Raw genomic sequence first — 25,483 nt, forward strand, 5'->3', positions numbered from 1 at the left:
TAAAAGAAACAAATTTTTGTCATTATGCATTATCAACAGCTTTACAAGCGCACCTGTGGAATAAGTTATAGAAAAGCACGTCATAAGTTTTATATGCTCCCCTTGTATACAACGACTAACTCATGAAACAAAAAAAACAGTTGATTAGTTTGCCAAAAAAAAACTGCCAGTTATGTTAATGTGAAATTTGCGATATCATTAACCATAAGATAAACCTCTCTGTTGCAGACAAAACATACTTGTCAGCGCTCAACAAAATCACTTCATAATTGATTGACCACAAGCCATCAAGACCAGCTACGAAGCGATCATCCTCAATAATAGCTGCTGCTTCTGACCCGATCCCAGCAAGGGCAGCAACAGCCCGCTACGGTTGTTTTTATCTTAAGGCCCGAAAGTTATGCACGAACACGTATAACCATTAACAAAGCAGCTACCACTTCAACTGCTACAATCACCGAACCAGTCTACACCTCACTACATTAAGCAACAGAAGTTACAATCCCTCCAAGCTGAATTAAAGGTGGTTTAGTGAAGGGAAAGAAAAATCCCGGACAGCATAACCAACTATAAAGATGTTACCATTTCCTACAGTGTGGCTGGAAAGAGATCAGCAAAAGCCATTCTTACTAAGCATCGGCAACGAGATTAATGAATCGACAAAGCCCAGATTCAGCAACTGCCACAGATCAAGCATTTTCACTCGTTGGCCACCTCAGACCATCACAGCAAACTCACAGGTTCATTCATTACGAACGGAATCAGCATCAACCATCGCAACAATCAAGTCGAGAATCAGCATCTGCAAGGACATTAAATTTCCTAAAAATGAAGATTAATGGCGATAGACCTTACCATATGGGAACATCTAGCCAACATTAGCTATTGTCCTGCCCTCTTATTTACTGCTATATCAGCCAATTTGATGCAACCATCACCAAAATCTCGATCATCCACCAACGATCAATTATGTGAATCAACAGCAACAGTATCAACAAATCACGCCCATCACTCAGCTTCCCCAGCATAACTATAAAACGTGTAAATGGACACAGTGAATAAAGACTCATAAAACAAACTGCAAACAACCATCGATTCTTAGCCAAAGCAAGGGATAGAAACCAATGGGGACAGACACTAAGGGATCTAAGAGAAACATAGCAAAGGGCATGTGAGGGAGAGAGAAAGACAGACACAGACACAGAGAGATTCAAGCAAAACTAGGACACCATACTGTTCATAAGTACCATCTGGCTGTCTAACTCTAGAATGCATGAAAGTTCAGAAGGTATTTAAAACACCTAAAAGATCCAGTTCTACCAAAAGCAGCACTTAAGTTCCGATAACAACGACCATATCAAGGTTCAACAGTTGGAGCCGCAGAAAAGAGATTTTTAAAGAGCCAGGCATTCCCCATCTGCTCAACGCTTTCCAGAACACTTATTCCTGCCACAGCAGAAAAGCAAATGTCAGCATCCAAGTATGGGGCCTCCCACTCAACAATAAGCCGTAATCAAACAATAACTCACGTCAGCGTCTGAATTCCTAGGTGACAGACTTCGAGAATCAGATCGTCGACCTCGGGGCGAAACACTTCGAACCGGAGATCGCCGACCTCGGGGTGAAACACTTCGAACCGGAGATCGTCCATCATGACTGCGTCTATCAGGGCTTTCACCCCGAGGAGAGAGAGACCTGCGTGGAGAAGGACTCCTTCCAGGGCTGGCACTGTGGCGAGGAGGTGGACTGCGCCGAGGGGAAGCACTATGAGAGGAAACAGAAACAAAGAAAAATCAGTAAAACGGCAGATCAAACTGTGCAAAGCACGAAGAAGATCATCATGACAGAACCTATCCATTGAGCGACTCCGGCTCCTGCGCTCATCATCATAGCGGCCTCTACCCCGACTTTTGTAGTAATCAGGACTTGCACTACGGCTTCTGCTCCGCCGACGATCATCTCTGTCCCTCCCACGATGCCTATCACGATCATACCTATCCTTACTTCTGCTGCGACTTCTCCTCCTATCCCTGTCCCTGTAGTCATCTCGATACCTGGTAGATGTTAACATGTAATTAATGGAGATGAAAAATTTTGTATAAGACAAACAAATTACAAAAGCTTATAGCATCAATTGTTGCTTAAACACTATGACCAAAACAAATGCGGTCAGAAAGCCGCTTATATATGTTAATTTAAAGAAAACAAAGAGAATGGGGCCGACAAAATCCTGAAGAGAAATACACGACGCATAATTATGATGATGGAATTAGGACTGCGCAGATTAGATACATGAGTTGCAATATATTTATCTAATCTATAGTCAAAACCCAACCTACCTTAGGACTTCATTGACGTTCTTTTCACCAATTTTAGAGAGAGGCCAACTTTTTTTCACAGGCAAAATAAAAATAAAAATAACTTCTTGCACTTGAATGAGACTTCACAAAGTAAAAAAAAATCAAGATAGGCCCTTAGGCTATTAGGTGGAGCAAGACTGGAAACCCAAAGACAAGTGAATTTTGATACTTTCGACAGTTTGGTAAAGCTTCCTATAAAGTACTTTTTGGATTTCTTAGATGTTGCGGATGACACAATCTGACTTTTATCAAATGCAGAACGCTTGCCAACTTTCAAAAGTTACAAATATTGACATTATATGCAACCTTTCCGTTTCAAAATTTCTCTTCTGATTTTTAAACCAGAGAAAGAAAATGTCTTGTTTTTGTTTGGGCAAATCCAGCCATGCTTCTGAAGCAAAGGACAGCACTAAACATTTCAGATATCATACAGAACATCATGAACCCAAATTTCTTAGTCATATTCTACAATACATCAGAAGCTGTAAACAACCCACTTCAATACATGCGTACTAACTGAGAAAGAAAAAACCTGGTGAGAAGATGACACTTTCAATAAAAAAACAAGAGGCGCATGAAGGAAAACATTCTATTTCATACCACTTGCCAGTAAAAATAGCACTAACCAGGGAAACACAATGCATAATTATGGTTTGAAGAGTACCAAGAGCTACCTCCACCGAGTACAAATAAACAATAGCATTAATGAAAATTCAAAAACTGCAGAATGAATAAAATAGAACTTGTAGAGGCTCGTTTGTTTGAGGATAATCAAGTATATGCAGAATGTATTATTCTGCTTTTTCATCACGAGATCAAAAATAAACCAAATTTACAAAATTTATGTAAAAATAATGTGTTAATCTAGATATCGATGGTTACATACATGAGTTTTAGTGTTTTGAATGGGAAAATATCAAACACTGGGTGCCACAAGATTTAGAAGCAAAAAACAACAAGTGAACAATCCAGATATTCCCTAAATTTCTAATTTTTAAGATCTCCAACAATCGTAAAACGTGTTAAAGAAAACCATCGCCGAAAGTAACCAAAATTTTGATCTGACATGAAAATTACCTCCTCCGAGGGCTGCGACTTCTTGATCTGATCCTTGATCTTGGAAGGTTTTCACTTATCCGCCCTTTATGACTGCAAAAGGAAATAAAAATGCACCATCAGTGAACAGCCAAAACAGAATAATATCAGCTCTCCAAGTGTTTAGATGCCCATAGATAGCTGTAACCAGTAGATGGTTTTCTTTCATTAGCATAAATATCTGCCATGTTATAACATTTCCATGCAAGTACATCCACATCTGACCATGCATCCTTTTGCCTTCATACTTAATCATCAGTCTGTAAGGGTCTTATTTTTGTTTCAGTATAGTTCTACCACATTAAGTACGACCAGCACACATGGATTGTGCAGTGCAGGAGACTTTACTCATTTGAAGTAACCCTGTTTAGCTAATTTTTTTTTAAAAATGACCCCACAACAAAGATGCAGGCAGTTTGTTTAAAAACTCACAATCCCAAGTTGAGTATGCCCAAACATGGAGAGACGGCAACTTCTCAAACCTAGCTAAAGATCCTCCTACCTATCCTCGAAATGCCATGTTAAAACAACAGAAGCATCCTATCAAAGACAGCTCAAAAAATAATATTCCGATCAACTCCAATTCAGGCATTAACATGTCCAATTATTCCAGGCAGGTACTTCTCTTCCAAACAAAAAAGCTGGTCATTCAACTTCTAAAGTAGTTGTATAAATTATATCTCCTATTTATCAGAAAAGCCAAAGCACAATGCTATGTCAGAGTAAACTCCCAACTGGATTGACCAATGAATCAGAATTACGTCCTTTCAGCATTTACAAACCCAGCTTACAAGGAAAAAATGTAAATAAAGCTATACTAGAGTATCTGAAAACCGGATTGATCAAAGAATCAGCACTTACATCCTCTCAGCATTAGGCCCATATTTCGCAAACTGCACTGTGATTTCTCGGCCATCAACAACTCTTCCTGCAAACAGATAAGTAAAGCAGGACACTAATATGGATAACATAGACATGCTCCAATTGACACGTCCATATGCAGAAAGAAAGACATACCGTCAAGCTTTTCCACAGCCTTCTGAGCCTCATCAGCATACTTGTAGCGAACGAATGCAAAACCTCGTGACTCACCCGTCCTAATCGCATTGCCAGGTATTAAAGAATCAGTGGTCTATCAATGATAAAACAGTGCAATACTCATCAAATGCATAGTCTTGTCTTTAATTTCTACACAATTTTATGTATTATATAATGTAACATAAAAAAGAATATAAAATGCAAGCACAAAAGACAAAAGTCATTCAATTTGGACCAGAATGCTCTATCAAAACTACAAGTTAGTACTCTTCGTCAATCTGATGCAGCAAATACAAAACTTGTTACGATAAGGCCTTTAAAAGCAGAACAAGTTCACCACAGAGTAAATGCGAAACTCATCAAGCTAGTGCCTTTAACAGCAGAACAAATTCACCACAAATTTCACCTTCCTCGAAAGAATGGAAGTAAGGTAGAAACACACAAACACAGAGGCATAGTTGCAAGAACACGGAACACCCATGAGCACAGCACACGCAAGCCAAAGCTCTCTTAGCAGCTCCAGTGCACATGCGATTATTAAGACAGTTGAATAAAGTTTGCTGCTGCTGACTGAAGAAATGCCACTAGTAAAAGCTGAGGTAGCATTCACGCATCCCTCCTACGCTACTCAATTCTGTGATGGAAATCCAGTAACAAAGGCGGCAATATCGTTACTTCTCCTGAAATAGTTCACGTGAAACCCCTTCTTGTTGATTTCTAACTGGGCCCTCTTCTCTCACCACTTCCCTACCAAACTTACAGGGTCAGTTCAATCAAATTCCCCCATACCGATACAATTCGAAGGAACTGCTCACAACGCAGCGAAAAAGGGCATACGGCCGAACCAAAGAAAAGCGCAAAAACCCATGGAAGGGAAAGAGAAGGAACCTGCGATCCCTAGGGATGAAGATGTCGACGACCTTCCCGTACTTGTCGAAGAGCGGAAACAGATCATCAGCGGTCGTACCTACACCAAGCCACAACAAGCAACGAAAAACACTCACGGATTCAGTTAAAAAAAACCAACGAGCATAGCAACAAAAGCCTACGACGTCAGATGCCGGGAGTCGAGGCGAGGAGCGACGTACGGAAGGTGATGTTGAGGACGAGGAGGGAGTAGGTGTCGGTGATGTCCGGCGGACCTGATCTCCCGAAGTGGGACATTGCCGTCTTCCGCTTCCGAGCTTCGGCTCGCAGAGAGAGAGAGTGAGGAGGATGAGGTATCGCCGATGACTAGGGCTTGGGTGGCTGTGGTGGGGGAAATAAGGAGCGGAGACGATGGATGGAAGCCTCTTGAAGAAATATCTGTTCCCTCTCGTGATGCGCACGTGATTCCTAATACTCCAGTGAAATCCTTTTCCAACTTTGCCCTCTGTAAGCTGCCCAAATTTCAGTTTTACCCTCGAAACTCGCTTTCCAGTTTCCAGTGTAGGTTTGACAAGTAGCACGAGGGGGCTTCAAGGCAAGTTCAGATCCGACCGGCGTCGCAATGCCCATCGCCTTGCGTCATGAATCTCGACGCTCGTCGATTGGGGTGGCATGGCATGACATTGGCGCTGGCGCTGGCGCTGCCCCGCTCGAGGGTGCGCAACCTCGACGGCCCATTGCTTTGAGATAACCCCGCAAGTTCAGGGTCATCTCACCTAAGATTGGACATACATTGATGCTCACCGCCTCAAGTCTCCTCCATCGATTGAGCTCTAATTTGTTCTCTTTTCTTGTATTTTAAAAAGGGTCGCACTTTTTTCACTTCCACCATAACTAAACACGCTCTCAAGTAAAGTATTTTAACGATATTGATCCTTGTGGATCCCACCTTTTTTTAAACGTCCTTTTTATTTGATTATGGTATCACGTTTTTTTCTTTCTGTCTTTTTTCGTGAGTCCCATTTTCCTCCTTTCTTTTTTACTTCTCTCTATCCCTCTTAATCTGACCATGGTTCGAGTCGTAGTAGTTTTGTAAATATAAAAAAAAAAAAAAAAAGGAACACTCTCATTCGTGGTCTATCTCTATTACTTGTTGTCTATGCCATGTCGAGCTCATTGGCTTTTGAATCTGTAACAGAGCTTGATACCCAAGAGGCAAGAACCCAATTGACCTAAAGGTTATATTGCATTGAACTTCTTAACGGCAATCAGAGCACGAAAATTTGAACAATTGACGGATAATGGAGCATCCTCATTGCCCGAGGGCTCAGATAGGAGGGTTGAGTTCGCAATCACCTCTTCAGCCCTCTCAATTGCTTGTGATGGCAACTCAATGAACGGAAGAAAGAGAGATCGTGAGTGCGAGGAGGGCCAGATCCTCGTCGGTCTTGAGGATTGTTGTCCTTGAAGGTGGCATTCTTGGTTTGCGTAAACAACTCGGTGAGAGTAAGGGCAAATTTTGGTCATAAATCTAGAGACGACTAGGTGATGGCGAATCGATGATGATAGTGACGATTATGATCAAGAAGACGAAGACGAAGATGAAGAAGTAGACATTGCTAATACGCTTGATGAGGATTTGGACAAGCGGTTCAGCTCTTGGATTTGAATCTTCAATGGGGGTTCTTCTTGTCTTCGTGATCGATCAATTGACGTGCTTGATGCAAAATGGGAAAACGAATAACAAGGAGTGAAAGAGATGGGATGAGGGTGATGAGTGAAGAGATATGAGATGGGTTTTTTCAATTGCAATAGTTTTGAATTGAAGAAGTAGATATGGAAGAGGACTAGTTGGGTAAGTAATAGGTTTCTGCAGATCTAGGCTTCAACTATGTAGTTGTTGACAAACTTTTCTTCTGTGCCGATGATGGACATTTTTCTTCCTTTTGTCGAATCTGACGAACATTAGTGTCAAAAAGTTGCCTAATATTAGCATGAGACGAGTGTTTTAGAAAGAGAGAACATAGAAATAAATAATAAGAAGGAAAGTGACATAAAAAAAAAGGGTGATCCATGAAAAATTTCAAATTAATATACCCGTAATAAATTTATCCAAAACTAATTTTCTGACCATAAAAAAATTCCAAACCGATACACCGATGATAAATTTACCACAAATTAATTGTTTGACCACAAAAAATTACAAACTAGTGCATATGTGATAAATTTATCTCAAACTAATACAGATGTGGCAAATTTCCCTTCCATTAATTTTCATTAAATTTAACCGTCAAATTGCTGAATTGAATGACACGTGGTAGTTAACATGTTTACAAGTTTGGGATTTTCACTCTTCGTTTGTCACGGGTGCACCAATTTGGAGTTTTATGATATTAACTCAATTTTACGGAAACTAACGGAGGGTAAATTTATTACATGTGTACCGGTTCCGAGTAATTTGTTACGGGTATATCAATTTGTAATTTTTGTGGTCAAAAGATTGTTCTTGGGAAAATTTGTCACGGGTGTGCCAACTTGAGGTTTTTTGTGGTAAAAAAATTAGTCTAGGATAAATTTGTCGGAGATGTGTCGGTTTGGGATTTTTCATGGCATTAACCCAAAAGAGAAAGAAGAAAAGCAAATGAAGAGTGTTTAAAAAAAGCGAGACCCACAAAGGTTAATATTGTTAAAACTAGGGGTGAGCAAAAAAGACTGCCTAGACCGGGACCGATGGTCGGGTTCCCGGTTCCTAAAATTGGAACCGATGATCGGGCGGTCCAGTTCCCGGTTCCAAGGCCCAAGATCGGACCGGTCCTTTTTTTTAAATATATTTTTTTAAAATAAACCTAACGTTTACTTATTGTTTAGGTTTAGGTCATTTAGAGTTCAATCCAGAGCAGTCAATTGAAGAGGCCTTGACTCCGCCGAGGTCGTGCTACACCGACCCTTATTTCCTCAACCTCGAGCTTGATCGCATCTTCTATCAAAGTGTGCATCCACTTTTCGGAATCGCGGACCGGAAACTCTTAGAACTGCCCGGGAACCAGATCGGACCGACGGTCCGGTCCGGTCCGATCCACGGTTCCAAAAAGTGGGAACCGGGACCACCGGTTCGGTTCCCGATTTTTTATGGGAACCGGACCGGACCGGGAACCGCTCACCCCGAGTTAAAACAACGTGCTGGGGAGTGTTTTAACCAAAGTCCGAGCGGGAAAAGTGCTTCCCTTCTAGAAACTGCTTCAAGCACTTTCAAGGTCTTTAAAAAAACACTCTTTGCTTTTTTCATGAAAACGTGTTAAGTAAAATATCCTTTTTCATAAAAATGAAAAGTCTTGGATAAAAACCATTCCAAACGCAACCTAAAGACACTATCTAAATTTTAAAAATCATCGAAAGAATTCTACGCGATTTTGCATGTCAAAATTCTGTGAAAAGCTTCAACTTTTTCGCGTTGAAAGAGAGGTCAAAGTGTGAAAACCGGGAAGGGTTGTTTGTCCAGACTTATCAAATAAAAAGTAACTTTCACTTTTCGCCAACAATTGTAAAAGACAATATTCGATAAACTATTATTATTCGCAAATCGACTTGTCAACACGTGCGCGTGCAAAAACTATATATATATATATATATATATATAATGAATATTTCAGATGTTTAAAAAAAAAGGTCAAACTACGTCCGCTGCAAAAAAAAAAAAAAAAATATATATATATAAATATATATAAAGGGCACTCCTTTGACACAAAAAAAAAAAAAAACACTCCAAACAAATGCTCCTATAAAAAGAAAGGATAATACTACTAAATACCTCAAACCGATAAACTTATGACAATTTTATTCTAAATTATTTATTTTACCATATAAAATTTCAAACCGGTACACATGTGATAAATTTATCCCAAACTAATTTTTTTATTATAAAAATTTTCAAACCAAGATATCCGTGACAAATTTACCTCAAACTGGTATATTTGTAATAAATTTAACATTCGTTAGTTTCCATCAAATTGAGTTAGCATCGCAAAAAAATTCGAACTATTACATATGTGACAAAAAGAGGGTAAAATATAACGGTAATTTCATTTAATTCAATATTAGTATAAGTAGAACTTTTTCTAAATTCAAGTTTAACACGATTTGATGCGATTATAAAACCCAATTACAACATGTGAAGATGAATTACGATTACGAGGGCTCATTTTTAACTCATTCCTACGGTGGAATGCAGATTTACCGTGGGTCGACACGTGTCTTCAAACGATATTTTCATTTATTTGAAATACTACGTAGATGAAATTACTTGTTGTCTTTAAATTTAAGACAGATTCTATTAAAAAAAAAGCCAAAAAACCACAGAGCACGTTCGATACGACGACGGATTAGCAGCGCAGAACCACGTGGGTCCCCCCACCCCAGTTAAAGAAAACGAATCCAAGTCCCGACGAGCACGTGCTAGCCGTACACGTGTCGGCATCACAGCGCTGGCAGCCACGTGGACCAACCAGGCGGCCTAAACTGATCGGATCTCCCAACGCGCTCTCGTCCACGAATTCTGATATCGCATCGAACACCCGGCCTTCGCTTCGAGCTCGTGGCCACGTGGCGCTCCCTCCGTGACTCCCTTTATTTGACGAAACTAAAGTTGAAAAAAAAAAAAACACTTCTTTATTGGCACTACTCGTTGAGTGCTGTGGTTCGCAAGCAGAGAGAGAGAGAGAGCGCTCCGGAACCTCCCAGAAGATCAATTTAACCATCGTCGAGCTCGAAGTTAGGGTTTCTCGTGCTGAATCGAGCTTCGTTTCGGGGGATATTCACCGGCTCGGTGGTGTTGGATCGTTCATTTCGTCGAAGGGATTGGAGTTTTGAGGTGAGTTTTGGATATCAGATCTGTGTTTGATGAGGTCTTGGGATTTGAAGTTTCGAGGGATTGTAAGGAAAAGAAGAAGGAGAGGAGATTTTTGAGCTGAAGTAGTTCACGCTCCAAGCTCTGTTCGCTTGTGTTTGTTCCAGTTTTACAGTTTGGTGGAAGTTGAGGATAGGAAAGTTCTCAATTTTGCTGAAAAAATCGGTGGAAGCAGGATTGGGGGGAGTATAGATAGAATTAGAAGTGGTAAAAGCTAGTCTTACATGATTTAATTGATGGGCTTCGTTGTTTGGTTGCTATTTGTACTCGCTGATTTTGGTCCTGTTTTGTGTGCAAAGTAGAAAAAAGCTATGGTTTTTCAGGGAAGAATTATGAGGGGTTAGGTGCAGTGGACGTATTGATTTTTGTATTGAAATTTGAATAAGTTTATGATAGTAAAACCAAGCTGTTAGTTCTACTCAGAAGAATTTCTTTGATGGTGGAGTGGAGCTGGAAGATGTTGACAAATGAAGACTGAACCTTCTCAATGTGACGTTATGCTTGAGTTTTTTGGAGTGACGGTGTTGCTGCAATTTGCTTTGGCGATTGAGTGAAGATATGCTCAACTTTTATCTAATGCGACTAACTGGAGTTGTTAAGTGGAGTTCTTCTGCTTTAACAGAGCCCAACTTGATTGAATGTGATTTTTTGTTGTATATTGAAATTATAATTTAAGTTTAGTGAGTTTTTTCTGCATATTTCCTGTTTATTGATCGTACTAAATCTTGCCAATACAATTATGATACTTCGGAAACTAACTGAAAGGCATTACCCTTACTTCTTCATTTGAGATTCATCTTCTGCCAGTTCTTATAACGTGTGCAGAGCTTGAAGATGGGATTCTTCATGCGCTGTCTCCTTTATCTTTAATACACTGATAAACACCGATGCAAATCTTTATTTTTTGACTTACGGTTGCTTGTCATTGGTAGCTCTAATAATGATTAGGCAAATCAAACAATTGTTATCTGCTAGGAACCCAGGAAAGTTGTGATTTTCTGAGTAGTGCTGCAATGGATTTCAACTGGTATGCTTGTGTGACAATTATTTATCTGATAGTAATTTAGCTGGGTAGTTGAACTAAAATCCTGCCTTGATATATCTGCCCGCACCATTTCTTTGAAGCGCCTTTCTACACCATTTTGAATGGTCAATTTTGTTTGCAGAAAAGTGCGTGTGGGTCGGCCAAAAAAATATGAAATTGGATCATCCAGCTATATGTGTATTCGGGGGCGGGTAAAAGATCTCAAAGGAATGTGAGACTTGTGCATGTATGAGGTGGGAATTTTGTATCTTTAGTTGGACTTTCCTGATTTATGTATTATTTTTGCATTTGACACACGAACCATGATGAGGTCAATGGGAGTTCGTTATCCTGCATGAGCTGCAAATTATCTCCGTCTCTTGATATTTATGGCCAGTGGTGAGTTTGGTGACGACAAGCTTATGCACAGATGTTCCAAATGTGACCACGAAGTTAAAGAAGCCAACTCTAGCCTCATGTAACATAGCTGTTACTCAAATTTTCAACCAATTTAGCATTTATGAATTTGATTTTGGCCTCATTATGATCGATGAGATTTCCAAAAAAAATTTCAGTCCAGACGAGAGTGTAGTCATGTTAGATAGATTGTAGTAGTACTATAGAGTAAAGAAAGAACCGCCACTTTGAAGTAATCGATTCTAGCAAATACTTGCAAGTGTCTTTCCTCATTGGCCTGCCTGTTCCAATGCACTCTTATTTAGACGAGTCTCAGCATTACTGCACTTAAAAGGGCTTCTAGGCATCTTATTCCATTTTGCCACTCGAATATGGGAGCTTAGGAAGTTTGAAGCTATATATTCAGCCAATTATAAATGTTGCAATAAAGCTAGCACTGCATGCCATGACTATTATGCGATTTTGTCGCATACTTTTGCAGTACATTATTGTTGGTCATAGTTTGACATTCTTCTTCTAATTATCCTATGTAGTTAAAGATGTTGTCCTTTCTATTTCATGTTGAATTCCTAAATATCAATTTGTCTAACCAGTTTTATGAGTCATTCTGCTTGAGGCTCTCTCTCTCTCCCTCCCTCCCTCTCCCTTTTTTTCCTTTTTTTTTTTTTTTGTTTGGAATAAGCCACTTGAGTTGAGGTTACGTTTGTTATCAGAAACACATGCGATTTTGTATTGCATTGTCCTCTTTTGTGTGGATGATCGAAAAATTTTGATATCCAAAAGAAAGCAGCACAAGCCCTAGTCATGTTAAAGGATTCACTGAATACCCCACCTAATACACAGTTGCACATGAAAAACACAAGCCATTTACTATGAAACTCATTTGAGTACATTAGTTGAAAATCTAACATTGTGGACACTCTTTGTAAAAACAGTGCTGAGAGAACAAAAGATCATGCAACTTCTCTTCTGAGCCATCAGGATGTCGCAGAATCAATATACTGTTGTCGCCTTATTTCTGAAGCATGATAATCAGGACCTCCAGTTAAGGATGAAGACTGGTTAAAAGATAGAGATCTCCCTAATTGTTCCCGTAGTAATACCAATAGAAAATAAGGATGCTTAAAGCAAATATTTTAAGAGAAGGACCAAATTTTTCTTTTCCGGCATATCCATCTTAAGATCAAGGTCATAGTTCGAGTCATGTACTGTTTTTATGTTCAGTTTATGCATGATGCTTGATCTTCTCTTCTAGGTCAACTATTCAATCAAATGATATTGAGCATATTTCCCATCTCTTCTCAATAACTATTCAATCAAATGGTATTGAGCATTTTCCCCATCTCTTCTCAATAAACAAGCGGGCTATTCTTTGCAAAATTGTGCTCAATTCATATGTGGCAATTCCGCCAAGATCTCTTCGTTAGTTGGGGGAAGAATCTGTCCGAATCGGGTTTGAGGAACATATCGAGAGAGAATTGGATTGAAGTTTTCTTGAGAGTGATGAGATTCACGGATGTCTTTTTCTCCTCAATAAAGGCAATTTGGAGTTATCTAGCAACAGTCCTGTAATCTAAAATTTTGCACTTGGTATTTTAGCCTGTGCTCTCCATCGTAAGCAATATGCATGATTCCTTAAGTCTGGCCTTAACCTTTTCAGATCAATGGTGATCAAAATATTTCACACACTGGAAAGAAAATTGAGGAAGAAAAAAGGACAAAATTGTTTTGTTCTTTCTAACTATGCTAGAAGAAGGAAAGAGAGACTGCCCTGTCTTGGGGCACCATGCTGGTACAGAACTCTTTCACTGCCATATGAACTTTGTCCTCAGGGAGCTCTGACCTGGCCGTGATAGTATGACGTAAAAGGGGAAATCTATCTATTTTAGCTTGAACATCCACGACTTTCTCTAATTTTGTCTGTCCAGTATGAATTTTCCGCCAACTGGATTTGGTCTTGGCTAATTATTATCATGAATACAGCTTCAAGACAATGTGTGGGATGAATTTGGTGAGAATGATGACCATATAGTTCCCCATCCTGCTGATGAAGCCGAGGATCAGTGCCTAGTTCAGAATGATAGCCGCAAGAAACTTCGTCTTCAATTAACTGGGGTCACAAGTAATGCTGACGGTGGGACTAACTCTGTTGTTTTGGGAAAGGAAGAATCGAATTCAGAGACTCTGATTAAGAAGGAGAAAATGCTGGAAAAGGATGCATGGTCTCACACACCTGATGGCATGTTTCCTGCTTCATGTGATAACCTGTCTTCAAAAGAAGTTAGAAGCATGGCATCTGATGATTCAAGAATGTCTTCACACTGTTTCAAAAGCAACGCCGATGGTGTTTTTTGTGCTGATGGTCATGTTATTGATGAGAGATGTGCAGCAGTGGACAATAGCATGTACAGTTATTCTCTCAACCATATTTCTCCAACAGAGAATAATCTCAACTTTTTCAATCACGAAGACAAAGAAAGTAATGATCTTTACTATGGATGGCCTGATATAGGGAATTTTGAAGATGTTGACAAAATATTCAGGTAATCGTTGAAGCTAGTGGTACTTTCTCATGATGTTTATAATTACTTTTTGAGCATCTATCCTGACATCAGTTCTTCCAGGAGCTGTGATTCCACATTTGGAGTTGGAAGTCTGAGTAACGATGATGATTTGGGGTGGTTCTCAACTTCTGAGGCTATTGAAGGATCTGAAGATGCCATAAAATCCGGGCTTGAATTTTCATGCTCGGATTCGAAAATAGTTAACAGAGCATCAGAAACTTGCGGGAATTCTTTGCCACACGGCAATTTCCTTTCACACGATGATCCAAGGAAGAAAAGTGCAACCTTGTGTGACAATATGAGCATGCAGGTTAATGGTTCTGGTGAAACTGCTGCTCTTGGTCACATATCGTCTATGAACGGATCAGGTGCACAATCAGAAAGTAAGGAAGACTCAATGAGTGAAAAAGAGGTTGTAAAATTCTACTGGTTTGTACTTATTATCAATATGATTGTTGTTGGTGAGGTTACTCCATATTATTATGTTTGAATGTGTTCCATGGTTACTATACTACAGTTGAAATTCAGGGTGCACCTAGCTGCATGGCGATGCTGTAATGATACTTCAGATTTAGGGTTTCTAAAATATGACAAGAACTGAACTTTGAAAGAGACAGCAATTTCTCATGACCTCACTTATAGCCCATGTTTCATCACACCGCTGCTTTTTTTGACAGAACTCTGTGTGTGCACGCACGTTTTATATTTCAAATTTTCCAGTTTCACTTGATTCTTGCATGAGTGAAATGGCTATGATTGTCTAATATTACAAAGAACTAAAACCCTTTCTAGGATTCTTCTTGGAGCTTCCTTCTGTCATTCCCATTGGTTTATAAGCTTGTCACAGGTTCCGACTTTTGGGGCGAGTAGCACCAGAATATTCATTGTCACCCAAGTTTCTATCTCTTATTCGAACGGTGCAACTAAAATGCTCCATTTTTGGTCGGCCTTTTTACTAAATTCTTGCTTTATTTCAAATGCTCAGAAACCGGTTTTATCAGTGTGGCTTTTCTTTTTTTAATTCATGGTTTCGATCAATGATATGTATAATGACTTTGCTCATCCTCTTTTCTGTGGCACACACCTACACATAAGAGGATATTCAGAAATTGTAGTAACTTGAGGTGTTCTTTAAGTATTGAGCCAAAGAAGAACAAATGTTTATTTTTGAGTGAATCCTTGTTTGTTTCTAAGCATTAGATACTACTCTAGTGGAGCAGTTTGTGGTTAACAACCTCATTTTATGTGAAGAAATTTTTCACATGAAATACTTCTTTTTGTCCATTCAATAGATATCTTTGCCCTTTATGATTGTCATTGGCTTGCAAATTTGAATACAATGTTTCCTTGGAATTTGGGCATTGTACAATTGTCATTCTTGCGCTTTTGCGGTATTGCTGGTCTTTACAAAAATGTTCTTATTCGAATTCTGACTGTTTCATGACAGATGAATAAGCACAAAAAGCAGTCAAATCTTCAACACCGATCAGAATTAAAAAGGAAAGACAGATACCTAGAAAATGGTGGTTCTTTCCGACATCATAGCATCCTAGATCAATTTCCTCATGTGGAAGTTCCCTTTTCTGACTCATCCAACCAGGTTTATTCTTGTCATATTTTGTATCATTTGTTGCCAGATTAGGATCTAATTCTTTGATACATCTGCAGATGCATAACGAATACTTGCACTCGGGCTACTTTCATCATGTTAACCAAATCTCAGGATGCTCAACTTTATCTAGTGTAAAGTCTGATGACCAGCTCTCTCCTACTCCAAAGGAATCTTCTTATTCGTCTAATCAGGTGCGGTCCGTTGAATTTCAAATCATTTTTATTTTGGGCCTTAATTAGTGGCAATAATGACATTGATAGGAGAGAAAAGCATCTGACTGCCAAATTTGCAGGTCTCTTTGGCTACGAACTTTAATCCCGCTGATGTGACAAGTCCAAGTGCATCAATCTGTGACCCAGATGTTGTTTTGAAATGTCTGCATCCAAGTGAAAATGGAATAGAAAGTCGCAGTAATGGTGAAGTCAACCTCAGGGTACCAGCAGATATGGACTCTTCCCTGATGCAGGAAAGCTCTTGCATGAGCTCTGCATTGGATGAAATGTCACTAGAAGCTGCCAGCTTTCGTCAGCTTCAACGAGTCATGGAACAGGTAATATTCTCCACTAGTCTCAACTTCAGTCTTCCTTGGGTCCAATGATTACTTTAGACACAACATCTAAGAAATGTATGTTGCAAGTGGGCAGAACATAGGGAACAACTGGCGATAATGAAAGAGCGTAATCAGAATACAATTTGATCTTGAATCTTCTTGCCAAGGAGAATAAATTGTCTGGTGGCTTCATGCTGACTCAATAATGCTAGAAATCGGAACAACCACTAGATCCACATGGGGGGAGCCTTTCCAGTGGATTGTGTTTTTTTGGGTCAAAGTGGATTATGTCTTGGGGTTTTTATTTTAGTACATTACCCAATACACAATTTATTGTCTTGTAGCGCTGTTTCTTTGACTTGTAGACTGGCCTTCTTTGATACAAGGGATAGGCTTTCCTACTCTCTATTTTTGGGGTCTTTGATTATTATTGCGTGTTTCTTCTAGTTTACTATGAGTTAAACAAGTAATCACAATCTTCCAGTCAGTTGATACAGCAGCTCCAAGTGCAGAGGATGGAGAATCTCAAAGAATTGATTTTCTATATGTTGGATGGATATGTGACTTCCATTTTGGTTTATGTGTAGCTTAAAAATATCCATTGATGGGCTTTATCTATGGTACTCTTTGCTTGTTGCCTTAGGATAGATCACTTGATATTTTCTTCCTGCACAATGAGCATTTAACACTGATTCACACAACTGAAAGACTGTCCCTACTTTTACAGATAGGATCTTTTCTTTGTCTGAGGTTTCTACTCTTTTGGTTCATTTCATATAGTTTGCTGTTTCTTCTTTTTCCTTCTTCCTGAGGGATGACTGCTTCTAGTGCCATTCTTACGTTATGGCCACTAGAATGTCTACTGATCTGCATCATTCTAGTCATTTTGAACTTGTGGGTGTCCAACCCTATTGAGAAGCATAATTTTTGTTGCCATTTCTACACAAAGTAATGAAAAGGAGAGTAATCATAGTAAAACAAGTTGTATTTTCATTATTCCATTGCCACTGCAATGCGAAGTGTTTACTATCATTGCATATAGTTCAATGCTGGCTCTTCAAAATTAGGAGAAAAGCTATCCTTCTAGGTTGTTTGGTCCTTCTCAATGGTCTGACATGTTCTTTTCTCTGAAAAAACATCTTTGGATTGAACACTTTCTCTGGAAATGGGATGTTTCCGGTGATGTTGGAGCAATGTTAAGTACGGAGAACCATTGGAGGAGTTAGTTGAGGAACACTTGTGATGCACCTAGCTGGCTTCCATTTTGGTGGATCAGTGGTCCTCTTTTATTCCTTATGCTTTTGTGTGTAAAAAAAAGTCTTTTTTTGTTTTCCTGAAAGGAATAAGGTTGTAAGGGGTCAGGTGGCTTGTAGATAAACAATTCTGGTTCATAGCATGGTGGTAATGGAAGAATGGCATTCCTTTCAGTGATGAGGATGGTAACAGGCGTGATTGACTTTTTTTTGTTTGGTCAGATGGAATAGAAGAGAAATTAATTGTTCTCACTTAGTGTCCACTTTATGCTTGATGGAACCAGCAGTAATTTTTTTCTGCGCTTCCTGGATTGACATAAAGATGAAGCTGTTGATTCACTGTTAATTTGGTGCTTCTAGTGAGAGGTATGTTCTGTGTATAGATGTGTTATGTTGGCTAATATGTATGACCATTGTCTGTTATGCCAACAAGCACTAAACATGAGGAGAAACAGGGAATCTCAGTTCTCAAATGAAGTTGGGTGTCTGCTGCATTTACAAGAATTTTGGTTTCTGCTTTATGGTTTAAGTACCTATCACCAACTCCGTTTTGAGTTCAAATGTCCACAAGGGAGATAAATTGTGGTTGGGAAAAATCATTCAATGTAACCATCAAAATAATGTTATTGCCAATTATTAGAATGCAGCAATTTTAAGTGCTTCTCTTGATTCATGAGAGACAGAACTGATTTGAGCTACTGGAAAGAACCTGTTGTCGGAAACTTTCAAGTGGGTTGCCTTTAGGAAGAGTAAGATGGTCCTAGGCAGTCAGCTCGGCTCATTCAGTGCAAGTTGTTACACTGTGCAATTCTTTGCCCTTCTTAGACTAGACAATTCGGATTTTTGGTCAACCTGCCTGTGTCTTGAGCTATTATTCTTAACCGGTGTATGCTAAATAGAGTGCACCCGAAATTATGGTACTTTGCTTAATAGAGTTCGGAGCACTGCATATTTTTCATTTCTCATTTGATAGAGTGTCAATTTTCTTTTCATGTGTTGTTGGTCCACTCTTATGAAGATACGATCATCAGGTGCAATTCCAATCTACCCCACTACTTGCCTATTGAAGGCATGTTAACATAAAATGGAAGAGAGATACTCTTTGCATTTGCTATGTCTGGGAAAAAGGTTCTCTTCAGTTTGGTAGAATTATGCAAATTTAATAGGTGAATGAAGTAAGATGTGAGTTTGGTATTCTGCATGAAGGTTAAATGCCATGTAATCTCAAGGGAGAATCCTATAGGACAGCTATAAGACCGGGATGCTTTATGATATAGAATGCTGGACAATTAAAATACCAAGATATGCATGAATTGAAGATGGCGCTGATAAGAATGTTTTGTTGGATGTGTGGACAGACAAGAAAAGGCGGTACTGAAGATGAATTTACGCCGTGAAAGTACGTGTGGTTCCAGTTGAGAACAGAATGTTTTGCGGACACACGAGAAAAGACAGTACTAGAGATGAATTTACCCGGGGAAAAAAAAAGGGTGCCAGATGAGGATGGATAAGAGGCTCGTTTGAGATGATTTTGTTTCATTGGATATACACCTTCGGATGGTCCATAGAAGAGATGTGTTCAGGCGAGGGAGATCTGGGTAGGAGGGGTAAGGGGAGGACACAAAAAAATATGAAAGCAGACGGTAAGGAAAGATATATAGCACCTATAACTTACAGAGGGCTTCATATAATTTAGCCCAATGGCATGAAAAGATTCATATGGACGACCCAACCTAGGGGATAAAGGTTAATTAGTATCGTTGTCCATGTAAGTTCATTTGCTCTTTGTTATATTGTACCCTTTGCTTTGTACATGTCTTGACCATTGTCTCCAATATGTAATTATTTATGCTGTTAAACCTTCACTTTGATTTATAGACCTAGGGTCTTTTTGAATAAACTTTTTCCATTGCACCCTCTGCTTTCATGGTAGTGCAAGTTTTTACTGTTGTCTTATTTCTCTCTTAGTTGGACATCAAGACAAAGCTTTGCATAAGGGATAGTCTGTACCGCTTAGCAAGGAGTGCTGAACAGAGGCATAATGGTGTGATTCCTGTCATTGATAGCAAAAACGATGGGGCTCATAGTGGAGTAATGACTGCTGAAGAAACAAACAAGTAAGTAAAAGCATCGCTGCATCCTTTTGAGTTTTCCTTAACAGGTTGTTGGTAAGTCTTGTTTAGATAGATTATACACTGATTCTTGTTTGGCACCATACAAACCTCAGTCAATCCTTTGACAAGAACAATATGGTTGGTTATTAAGCAATTGCATCTGTAAATTGGTCCTTCATCCTACTTGGGCAATCTATTTAGAAATTTATGATCTCTTACGATGATCTAATATGCAACTAAATGGAAAATCCCAATCTCTGTAGTAAATCCGATATCACAAAATGTTAGGAGGTTTGATATACCTTTGTTGGGGGTGAAAAGTTGCTAAAAACACCTATATAAAGTCAAATCTCTCTTCTAATATTGTTGAATCCTAGAAGTTCCAAGTTCTCTGTATCACTCCTGTCAAAAACAAAAGAGCGGAACAATTAAGTAGACCTTGTAATTTTCCTTTTAAGGTGAAATAGATCATATAATTGGTGCTCCTTGTTTGATATATGGTTGAGAACATCATGCTATAGTCATGCGAATCACATGTGGTTGGGAGTTCATCTGAAGTAGTTGAAAACAAGTTTACCCCGGTTGGTTTGGATGGAGAAGGAAACCAGTTCACAGCTACTTTGTTTTATCCTGCACATAAAGCATTGAAGGACATGCCAGTAGAAATATAGAAACCCACATTCTTCAACAATATTCAATGGATTTCACTTAATTTTACTTTAAGAAAGGTGTTGTAGTAACACAAAGGTTTTGTTCTTGTTATTCGTTTTTCTTAGATGCTAGGTTAGTGTGGTAGACTTAAATCAATTACATAATAGGAAGGAGTCTTCATATTTTCTTAACTTGGTGTAATTTGAGCCTAATGTTATGCTACACAGAGGAGCTTGCTGTTACAAGTTAGACCTTTCTTAGGCTCTTATTTTGAAAAGCGTTTATTGATTTTCTACAAATCTATGGTTCAGGTGTAGTGGATTTTTGGATATGGAAACTGACACTAATCCAATAGATCGTTCTGTGGCGCATTTATTGTTTCACCGACCCTCGGATCTGTCTGTATTGCCTGGTAGTGATGCTTCCTCTCCCAAGTCCATTGTCATGGTGAGCTCTGACTAGCTTCGTATGTTCCAGGCAAATCATTTCCTCATCTTCATTTATTTTTTCCATTGTGCTCATCTGTTCCTTCTTGATCAATAGATTCATAGGTCTGTCGCCAGTCCACCTGTAAAGAATGAGAGAGACGCTGGACAAGAGGAAGCTGTCGCTGAAGCGGAAAAGGCGTCCTAGGACTGACGCTGATGATGGAAAGCTTTCGCCATTGTACAACACATACCTATTTATGGGTGAATTTCCACACGATCGCTGTATAAACAATACCTGACAAATCGGGATTTTACTGCATTCTCCGTGGGTCTATGCCGTGTCGCTACTTGCTTCCGCTGATGTAATTACAGAAAGCTAGGTTGGTTCCCCTCATACCTTTCTGAGGTTCAGGCTTCTTCTTTCTCCCATTTGACAATTTGGTCTTTAGGTGCATCCCAAAATTCTTTTCTGTGGTTTATGGGATCGTGGCCGCAAACTCGGTCAATGCCGTTACCATGAAGATGGGCGAATAGCGGGCCACTTATCACGCTTGCTTGCGGTCATGTTTCGTGTATGTCCATGTATGAAGACCTACCCGAATACAATTTAGCCGGAGAGCTTCTGGATTCATTAGGACTGTAGCTGCTCTTAGTGTAACGAATAGGAGGTTCTAATGTCTTGGGATGTCTAATGTATATATACTCTTGGACCAATTTTTCTTGAGTATTGCCAAACAGAGACAGCGTACGACCACTAAAGCTGCAATTACGCCAAGTAAGACTCAAAAGGCTCAAGTTGTAATTAACAGCAACTTAGAGGGTGCTTTTTTCGCTGCTTGACGTTCGGATCCTTTTCCGGCTCCTAAGAGTTGGAGAGCCAAACATTTTCCGCGAGCAAATAGTTCAGTTCGGGGGAGTATGGTATGTATATTTCGCTTTGCATAACGAATTGGAAGTTATTATATTGGGGAAAAATTACCAAAAAGATTATAAATTTATTATAATTGTGTTAATTGTTTTTTATAATTTAATCCTAAATCTTTTATATTTGCGTCAATTCAGTTCATTCGATCAATTTTGATCGAAAATTGTTGAAATGGTGCAGTTGGTGATGATGTGGCACGTGGACAATTCTTAATAATATTTTAATATTCCTAATTTTTTAGTTTTTTTCTTCTCATTCTTTTTTCTCTGGTTGGTCACCCACTCGTAAGTTTGATAGGCACTAGAAAAAAAATTTATTCACAAGAAGAAAGGGGAAAGAAGGAAAAATTAAAATTAAAGAATATAAAATTAGTATTAAAATTTATCCACGTAAGCGTCACGTGTGAGTCGCGCCACGTCAGGACCGGTCACACTAAGTAAGCGATTTCGGATCAAAGTTGATCGAAAAGGACTGAATTAGTTCAAATGCAAAAGGTTTAGGACAAAATTGAAAAAAAATGTTTATGAGTGAATTGAAAAAATTTCAATAGGTTTAAAATTGTTATGATAATTTTTTCATAAATTGAAGATTTTCATATAGTCCTGCTTTGATGAATTGGTTATGTTGTACTGACATACAAACCGTTTATTACACAACTGAAGATCACTCGAGGACCATATCGCATATGACTCGACCCTACACAACATTGAAAAATACGTGACTAGAAATTATGTTTCCTTTTTCATTTGCCACCTTGGAAAGTACAATGTCAAAAGCATAGGGAGTTGTGGGCAACGTAACGAGCATGTGAATAACATAAAGGTTGTAAGGGCGTGCATGTCATCAATTTTGATTCTCTAGTTCTGTTTTCCAAAACAAAAAAAGATGAGAAACATATTTGGTAATATAAGTTATTATGATTTTGTTCTCGGGAATAGTTGTAGAGCAAAAACAAGACTAAAAAATGTTGATTATGGAAAAAAGAATCATTTTTCAAAAACACAAAACAGTATGAAGTCCCACATCTTTTACTTTTCGGAAGAAGAACTGCAAAAGTACCAAAAGTTTTGTACAACACTCATTTTAGTGCCAAAAATTTTCGTCGGAACACTTAAGTGCCAAATTCGAGAAAACGATCACTTAAGTACCTTCGGCAAGATATTCCGATCAACATTAATATGTGACATTTATTATTAAATTTTTAATATAAAGTGGCATTATTTTAAAAAAAATTAAGTCTACATGGACTTCTCAACTTTAAAAAATTAAAATTAGATTTTAAAAAATTGCAAAAAAATATTTTTTAACTATGATTTTCTTAAATTAAATTTAAAAATAAACCTAAAATTCTAAAAAATTTTAAAATTTTCAAAAAGAGGGGGATATTAAAAAAAAATTAAGAAATTAAAAGAAAAAATTTAAAAGGGGATATTAAAAAAATTAAAAATAGAAAAAAATTAAAATTTAAAAAAGCTACATTTTTTTGAAAAACATTTACCTTCGCCTAGTTCTCCCCCCTCCCAACTTTTTTTGTAAAATTTTAAGCCTATTTTTAAATGTAATTTACATAAAATTTGTATTTTAAGAAAAATTAGTATTTAGAAAATTCTTACATCTAATTTTAATTTTTTTAAAATTTCTGGAAAAAAACATTTAGCCAAAATTTTTTCTTTTTTTGGAATTTTTGGCTTTTTTATTTTTAATCTAATTAATTTTGTATTTTTTGTTATGTTTTTCCAAATTTTATCTTTTTTTTTATTGCTGATTAGACATCTGGCAAGTCACATCAGCTATATATATTAATAAAAAAATCACGTCGGATTTTCGGCTAAGCATATTGAAGTCGGCACTTAAGTGATCCGAGCGAAACTTTTATCACTAAAGTAAGCGTTGTACACAATTTTTCGCTTTTGTGGTATTCTTCTCCTTTCACATTTTCCTTTAAGTTTTCTCATCACTTTCTCTCAACCTAAAACAAAATGAGGTCTTAGTTCACTCCCTCGTTCGCCGCTTCTATGACCGGGTGGTGGACCGGCCGGCTCCGCCACCGCCGCCGTCGTCGCACGACTTTGGTGAGTTTTGCATGACTCAGTTCTATCCATGGTCTCCTCGTTCGAGACCGATTAGGGTAGCCCTCGCCCAAATTGACATGGGCGGTTCTCGCTCGAGAGCCTAAAATCTATTTGGATAAGTGAGAATTAAAAGGTAACTAATTAAATTAATATGAAATCACACATAGCTTAACATGATCTCTTTTATTTTAAGCTTAAAATGACTCGTTATCACGGGAGGTTAGATGGAATAGCACAAAAGAAATATCATATGCAATATGTTACATGAAAGAATCAATATAAATTAATATTTAATTAATTCGAAATGTAGGATAAAATTTCATAAAATAATTACATAATTATTTGACTCAAATAACCAAAATTAAGAAGAAAAATTATTTCCAGGTACATAAATTTTGTCTAGTTACTAAAAATGTTCGGATTCTCTAAAACTCGTCTAAGGAACTGAATTAGAAAAAATCAATTCTAATCGGAATCACTTTTTCGGATCAAAATCGTCGCCATGCAGGCCCCTACTTGAAATGAAAGGGCAAAATTGGGAGCGACCATTAAGAATTTTGAAAATTGTGATGTGTGTGCAAATGTGGGAGCAATTTTTGTAGTTTAGAAGAACCTCTCGGTAGGTGTGAAAAATCGTAACTTCTTAGAAAAATTTTAAATAAGAGCTTGAAATATTAGGTTTGAAGTGGATATTGTATCAAATGAGGACTTGAAGTGTCATTATTTTCTCAAATAAGAGCCTAAAATGTACATTATTGTTTCCAATAAGGGTTAGAATTGTCCTCATTTATCGAAGAAGAGCTTGAGAAGGACCTTGACCATATTCGCTATGTTAATCTCAAAGAAGGGCTTACCTTAAAGCTGGTCAAGAGTATTTTTGTTTTTTTTTTATTTTGATTTTTTCACTTTCTTTTCCTTTTTTCTTTTCTTTTTGCCGACGATTGGCGGTGCCCGCTCGTTTGGGCGAGACCGCCCTTGAAAGCCACAAGTGAAACATCGCTCATCGGAGCAAAGAAAAAAAATGAAAAAAAATAATTTAGAATTAAAAGTTTCTTTGATGGAAAATGTCATTGAATAGTGAGAATATTTACGGAGTCAACGTCATGCTCTTATTCGAAATTATCATGATCATTTCAACCCTTTATTTGAGATTAATATGATCACTTTAAATTTTATTTGAAATAAAATTCGGTTCAGATTTTTATTAAAAAAGAATAAAGATACTTCCAATTCTTATTTGGAATTTTATCCAAACTTTTCTATTGAACCCCAGTGTGTTTTTCCTAGGTCAATAAAAATAAACGTTTCCTGTTGAACGGTTGACCAAGGCCAAGGCATCCACCAAGACGAATTCGTTGACCAGTTCTTCCGTCTCCGTCCATCCTCCCTTCAATTCAATCATTCGATTTCGCAGCTTCGGACGAGTTCATCGAACAAAAACCCCAATCGATCCATCAGATCTCTCTTTCTCTCCCAACACGAAGCTCTCAGTCACAGAGAGAGAGAGAGAGAGAGAGAGAGAGAGAGAGGGAAGGAGAGGGAGAGCGAGAGATTCCTTCCTGAGAACAATCGCCTGATGCGCGAGAGAAGAATCGGTGGGCATTGAAGGG

At 38.3% G+C, this 25,483-nt stretch overlaps 2 protein-coding genes across 12 annotated transcripts; one reads left to right on the forward strand and one right to left on the reverse strand.

The window, feature by feature from the left end:
- Position 1: 1 nt before the first annotated feature.
- Positions 2-25,482, reverse strand: LOC115755156 (serine/arginine-rich splicing factor SC35-like). 11 transcript variants are annotated; one of them, XR_007198376.1, is made up of 12 exons: positions 25,385-25,416; positions 5,582-5,700; positions 5,382-5,460; positions 4,473-4,552; positions 4,317-4,383; positions 3,438-3,509; positions 1,851-2,054; positions 1,616-1,764; positions 1,530-1,579; positions 1,354-1,446; positions 583-1,030; positions 2-477 (listed from the first exon to the last, which is right to left on the reverse strand). XR_007198376.1 is itself a non-coding variant. In XM_048278824.1 (9 exons), exons 1-9 carry the CDS (start codon positions 25,474-25,476, stop codon positions 1,422-1,424), a joined length of 1,023 nt encoding a protein of 340 aa, XP_048134781.1. In that variant the 5' UTR covers positions 25,477-25,479; the 3' UTR covers positions 1,047-1,421. The 11 variants fall into 11 exon arrangements, 2 of the variants coding, with proteins under 2 accessions (XP_048134781.1, XP_030550327.1); XR_007198372.1 differs by having other exon boundaries at positions 1,616-2,054; positions 25,385-25,482; XR_007198371.1 differs by having other exon boundaries at positions 1,321-1,446; positions 1,616-2,054; positions 25,385-25,481.
- On the forward strand, positions 10,021-21,435 carry LOC115755154 (protein LNK1). Its single transcript, XM_030694464.2, has 10 exons — positions 10,021-10,227; positions 11,430-11,541; positions 13,688-14,247; positions 14,329-14,680; positions 15,716-15,868; positions 15,937-16,071; positions 16,173-16,430; positions 19,652-19,800; positions 20,760-20,895; positions 20,992-21,435. Exons 2-10 carry the CDS (start codon positions 11,533-11,535, stop codon positions 21,079-21,081), a joined length of 1,842 nt encoding a protein of 613 aa, XP_030550324.1. The 5' UTR covers positions 10,021-10,227; positions 11,430-11,532; the 3' UTR covers positions 21,082-21,435.
- Position 25,483: the final 1 nt, after the last annotated feature.

Source organism: Rhodamnia argentea, chromosome 5 (genome assembly GCF_020921035.1).
Source record: "Rhodamnia argentea isolate NSW1041297 chromosome 5, ASM2092103v1, whole genome shotgun sequence".
In the NCBI taxonomy this organism is placed as follows: Eukaryota; Viridiplantae; Streptophyta; class Magnoliopsida; order Myrtales; family Myrtaceae; genus Rhodamnia; species Rhodamnia argentea.

Excerpts from the sequence above, each read along its gene's own strand:
- LOC115755154 (XM_030694464.2), top strand. Across the intron at positions 15,869-15,936 it reads TTTCTGACTCATCCAACCAG|ATGCATAACGAATACTTGCA; the intron begins GTTTATTCTTGT and ends ATACATCTGCAG. Across the intron at positions 16,431-19,651 it reads TTCAACGAGTCATGGAACAG|TTGGACATCAAGACAAAGCT; the intron begins GTAATATTCTCC and ends TTTCTCTCTTAG.
- LOC115755156 (XM_048278824.1), bottom strand. The coding sequence starts at position 25,476 with ATGCCCACCGATTCTTCTCTCGCGCATCAGGCGATTGTTCTCAGGAAG. Across the intron at positions 4,553-5,381 it reads TTCATCCCTAGGGATCGCAG|GACGGGTGAGTCACGAGGTT; the intron begins GTTCCTTCTCTT and ends CAATGCGATTAG. Across the intron at positions 1,580-1,615 it reads TCGAAGTGTTTCACCCCGAG|GTCGACGATCTGATTCTCGA; the intron begins GTCGGCGATCTC and ends TTTCGCCCCGAG.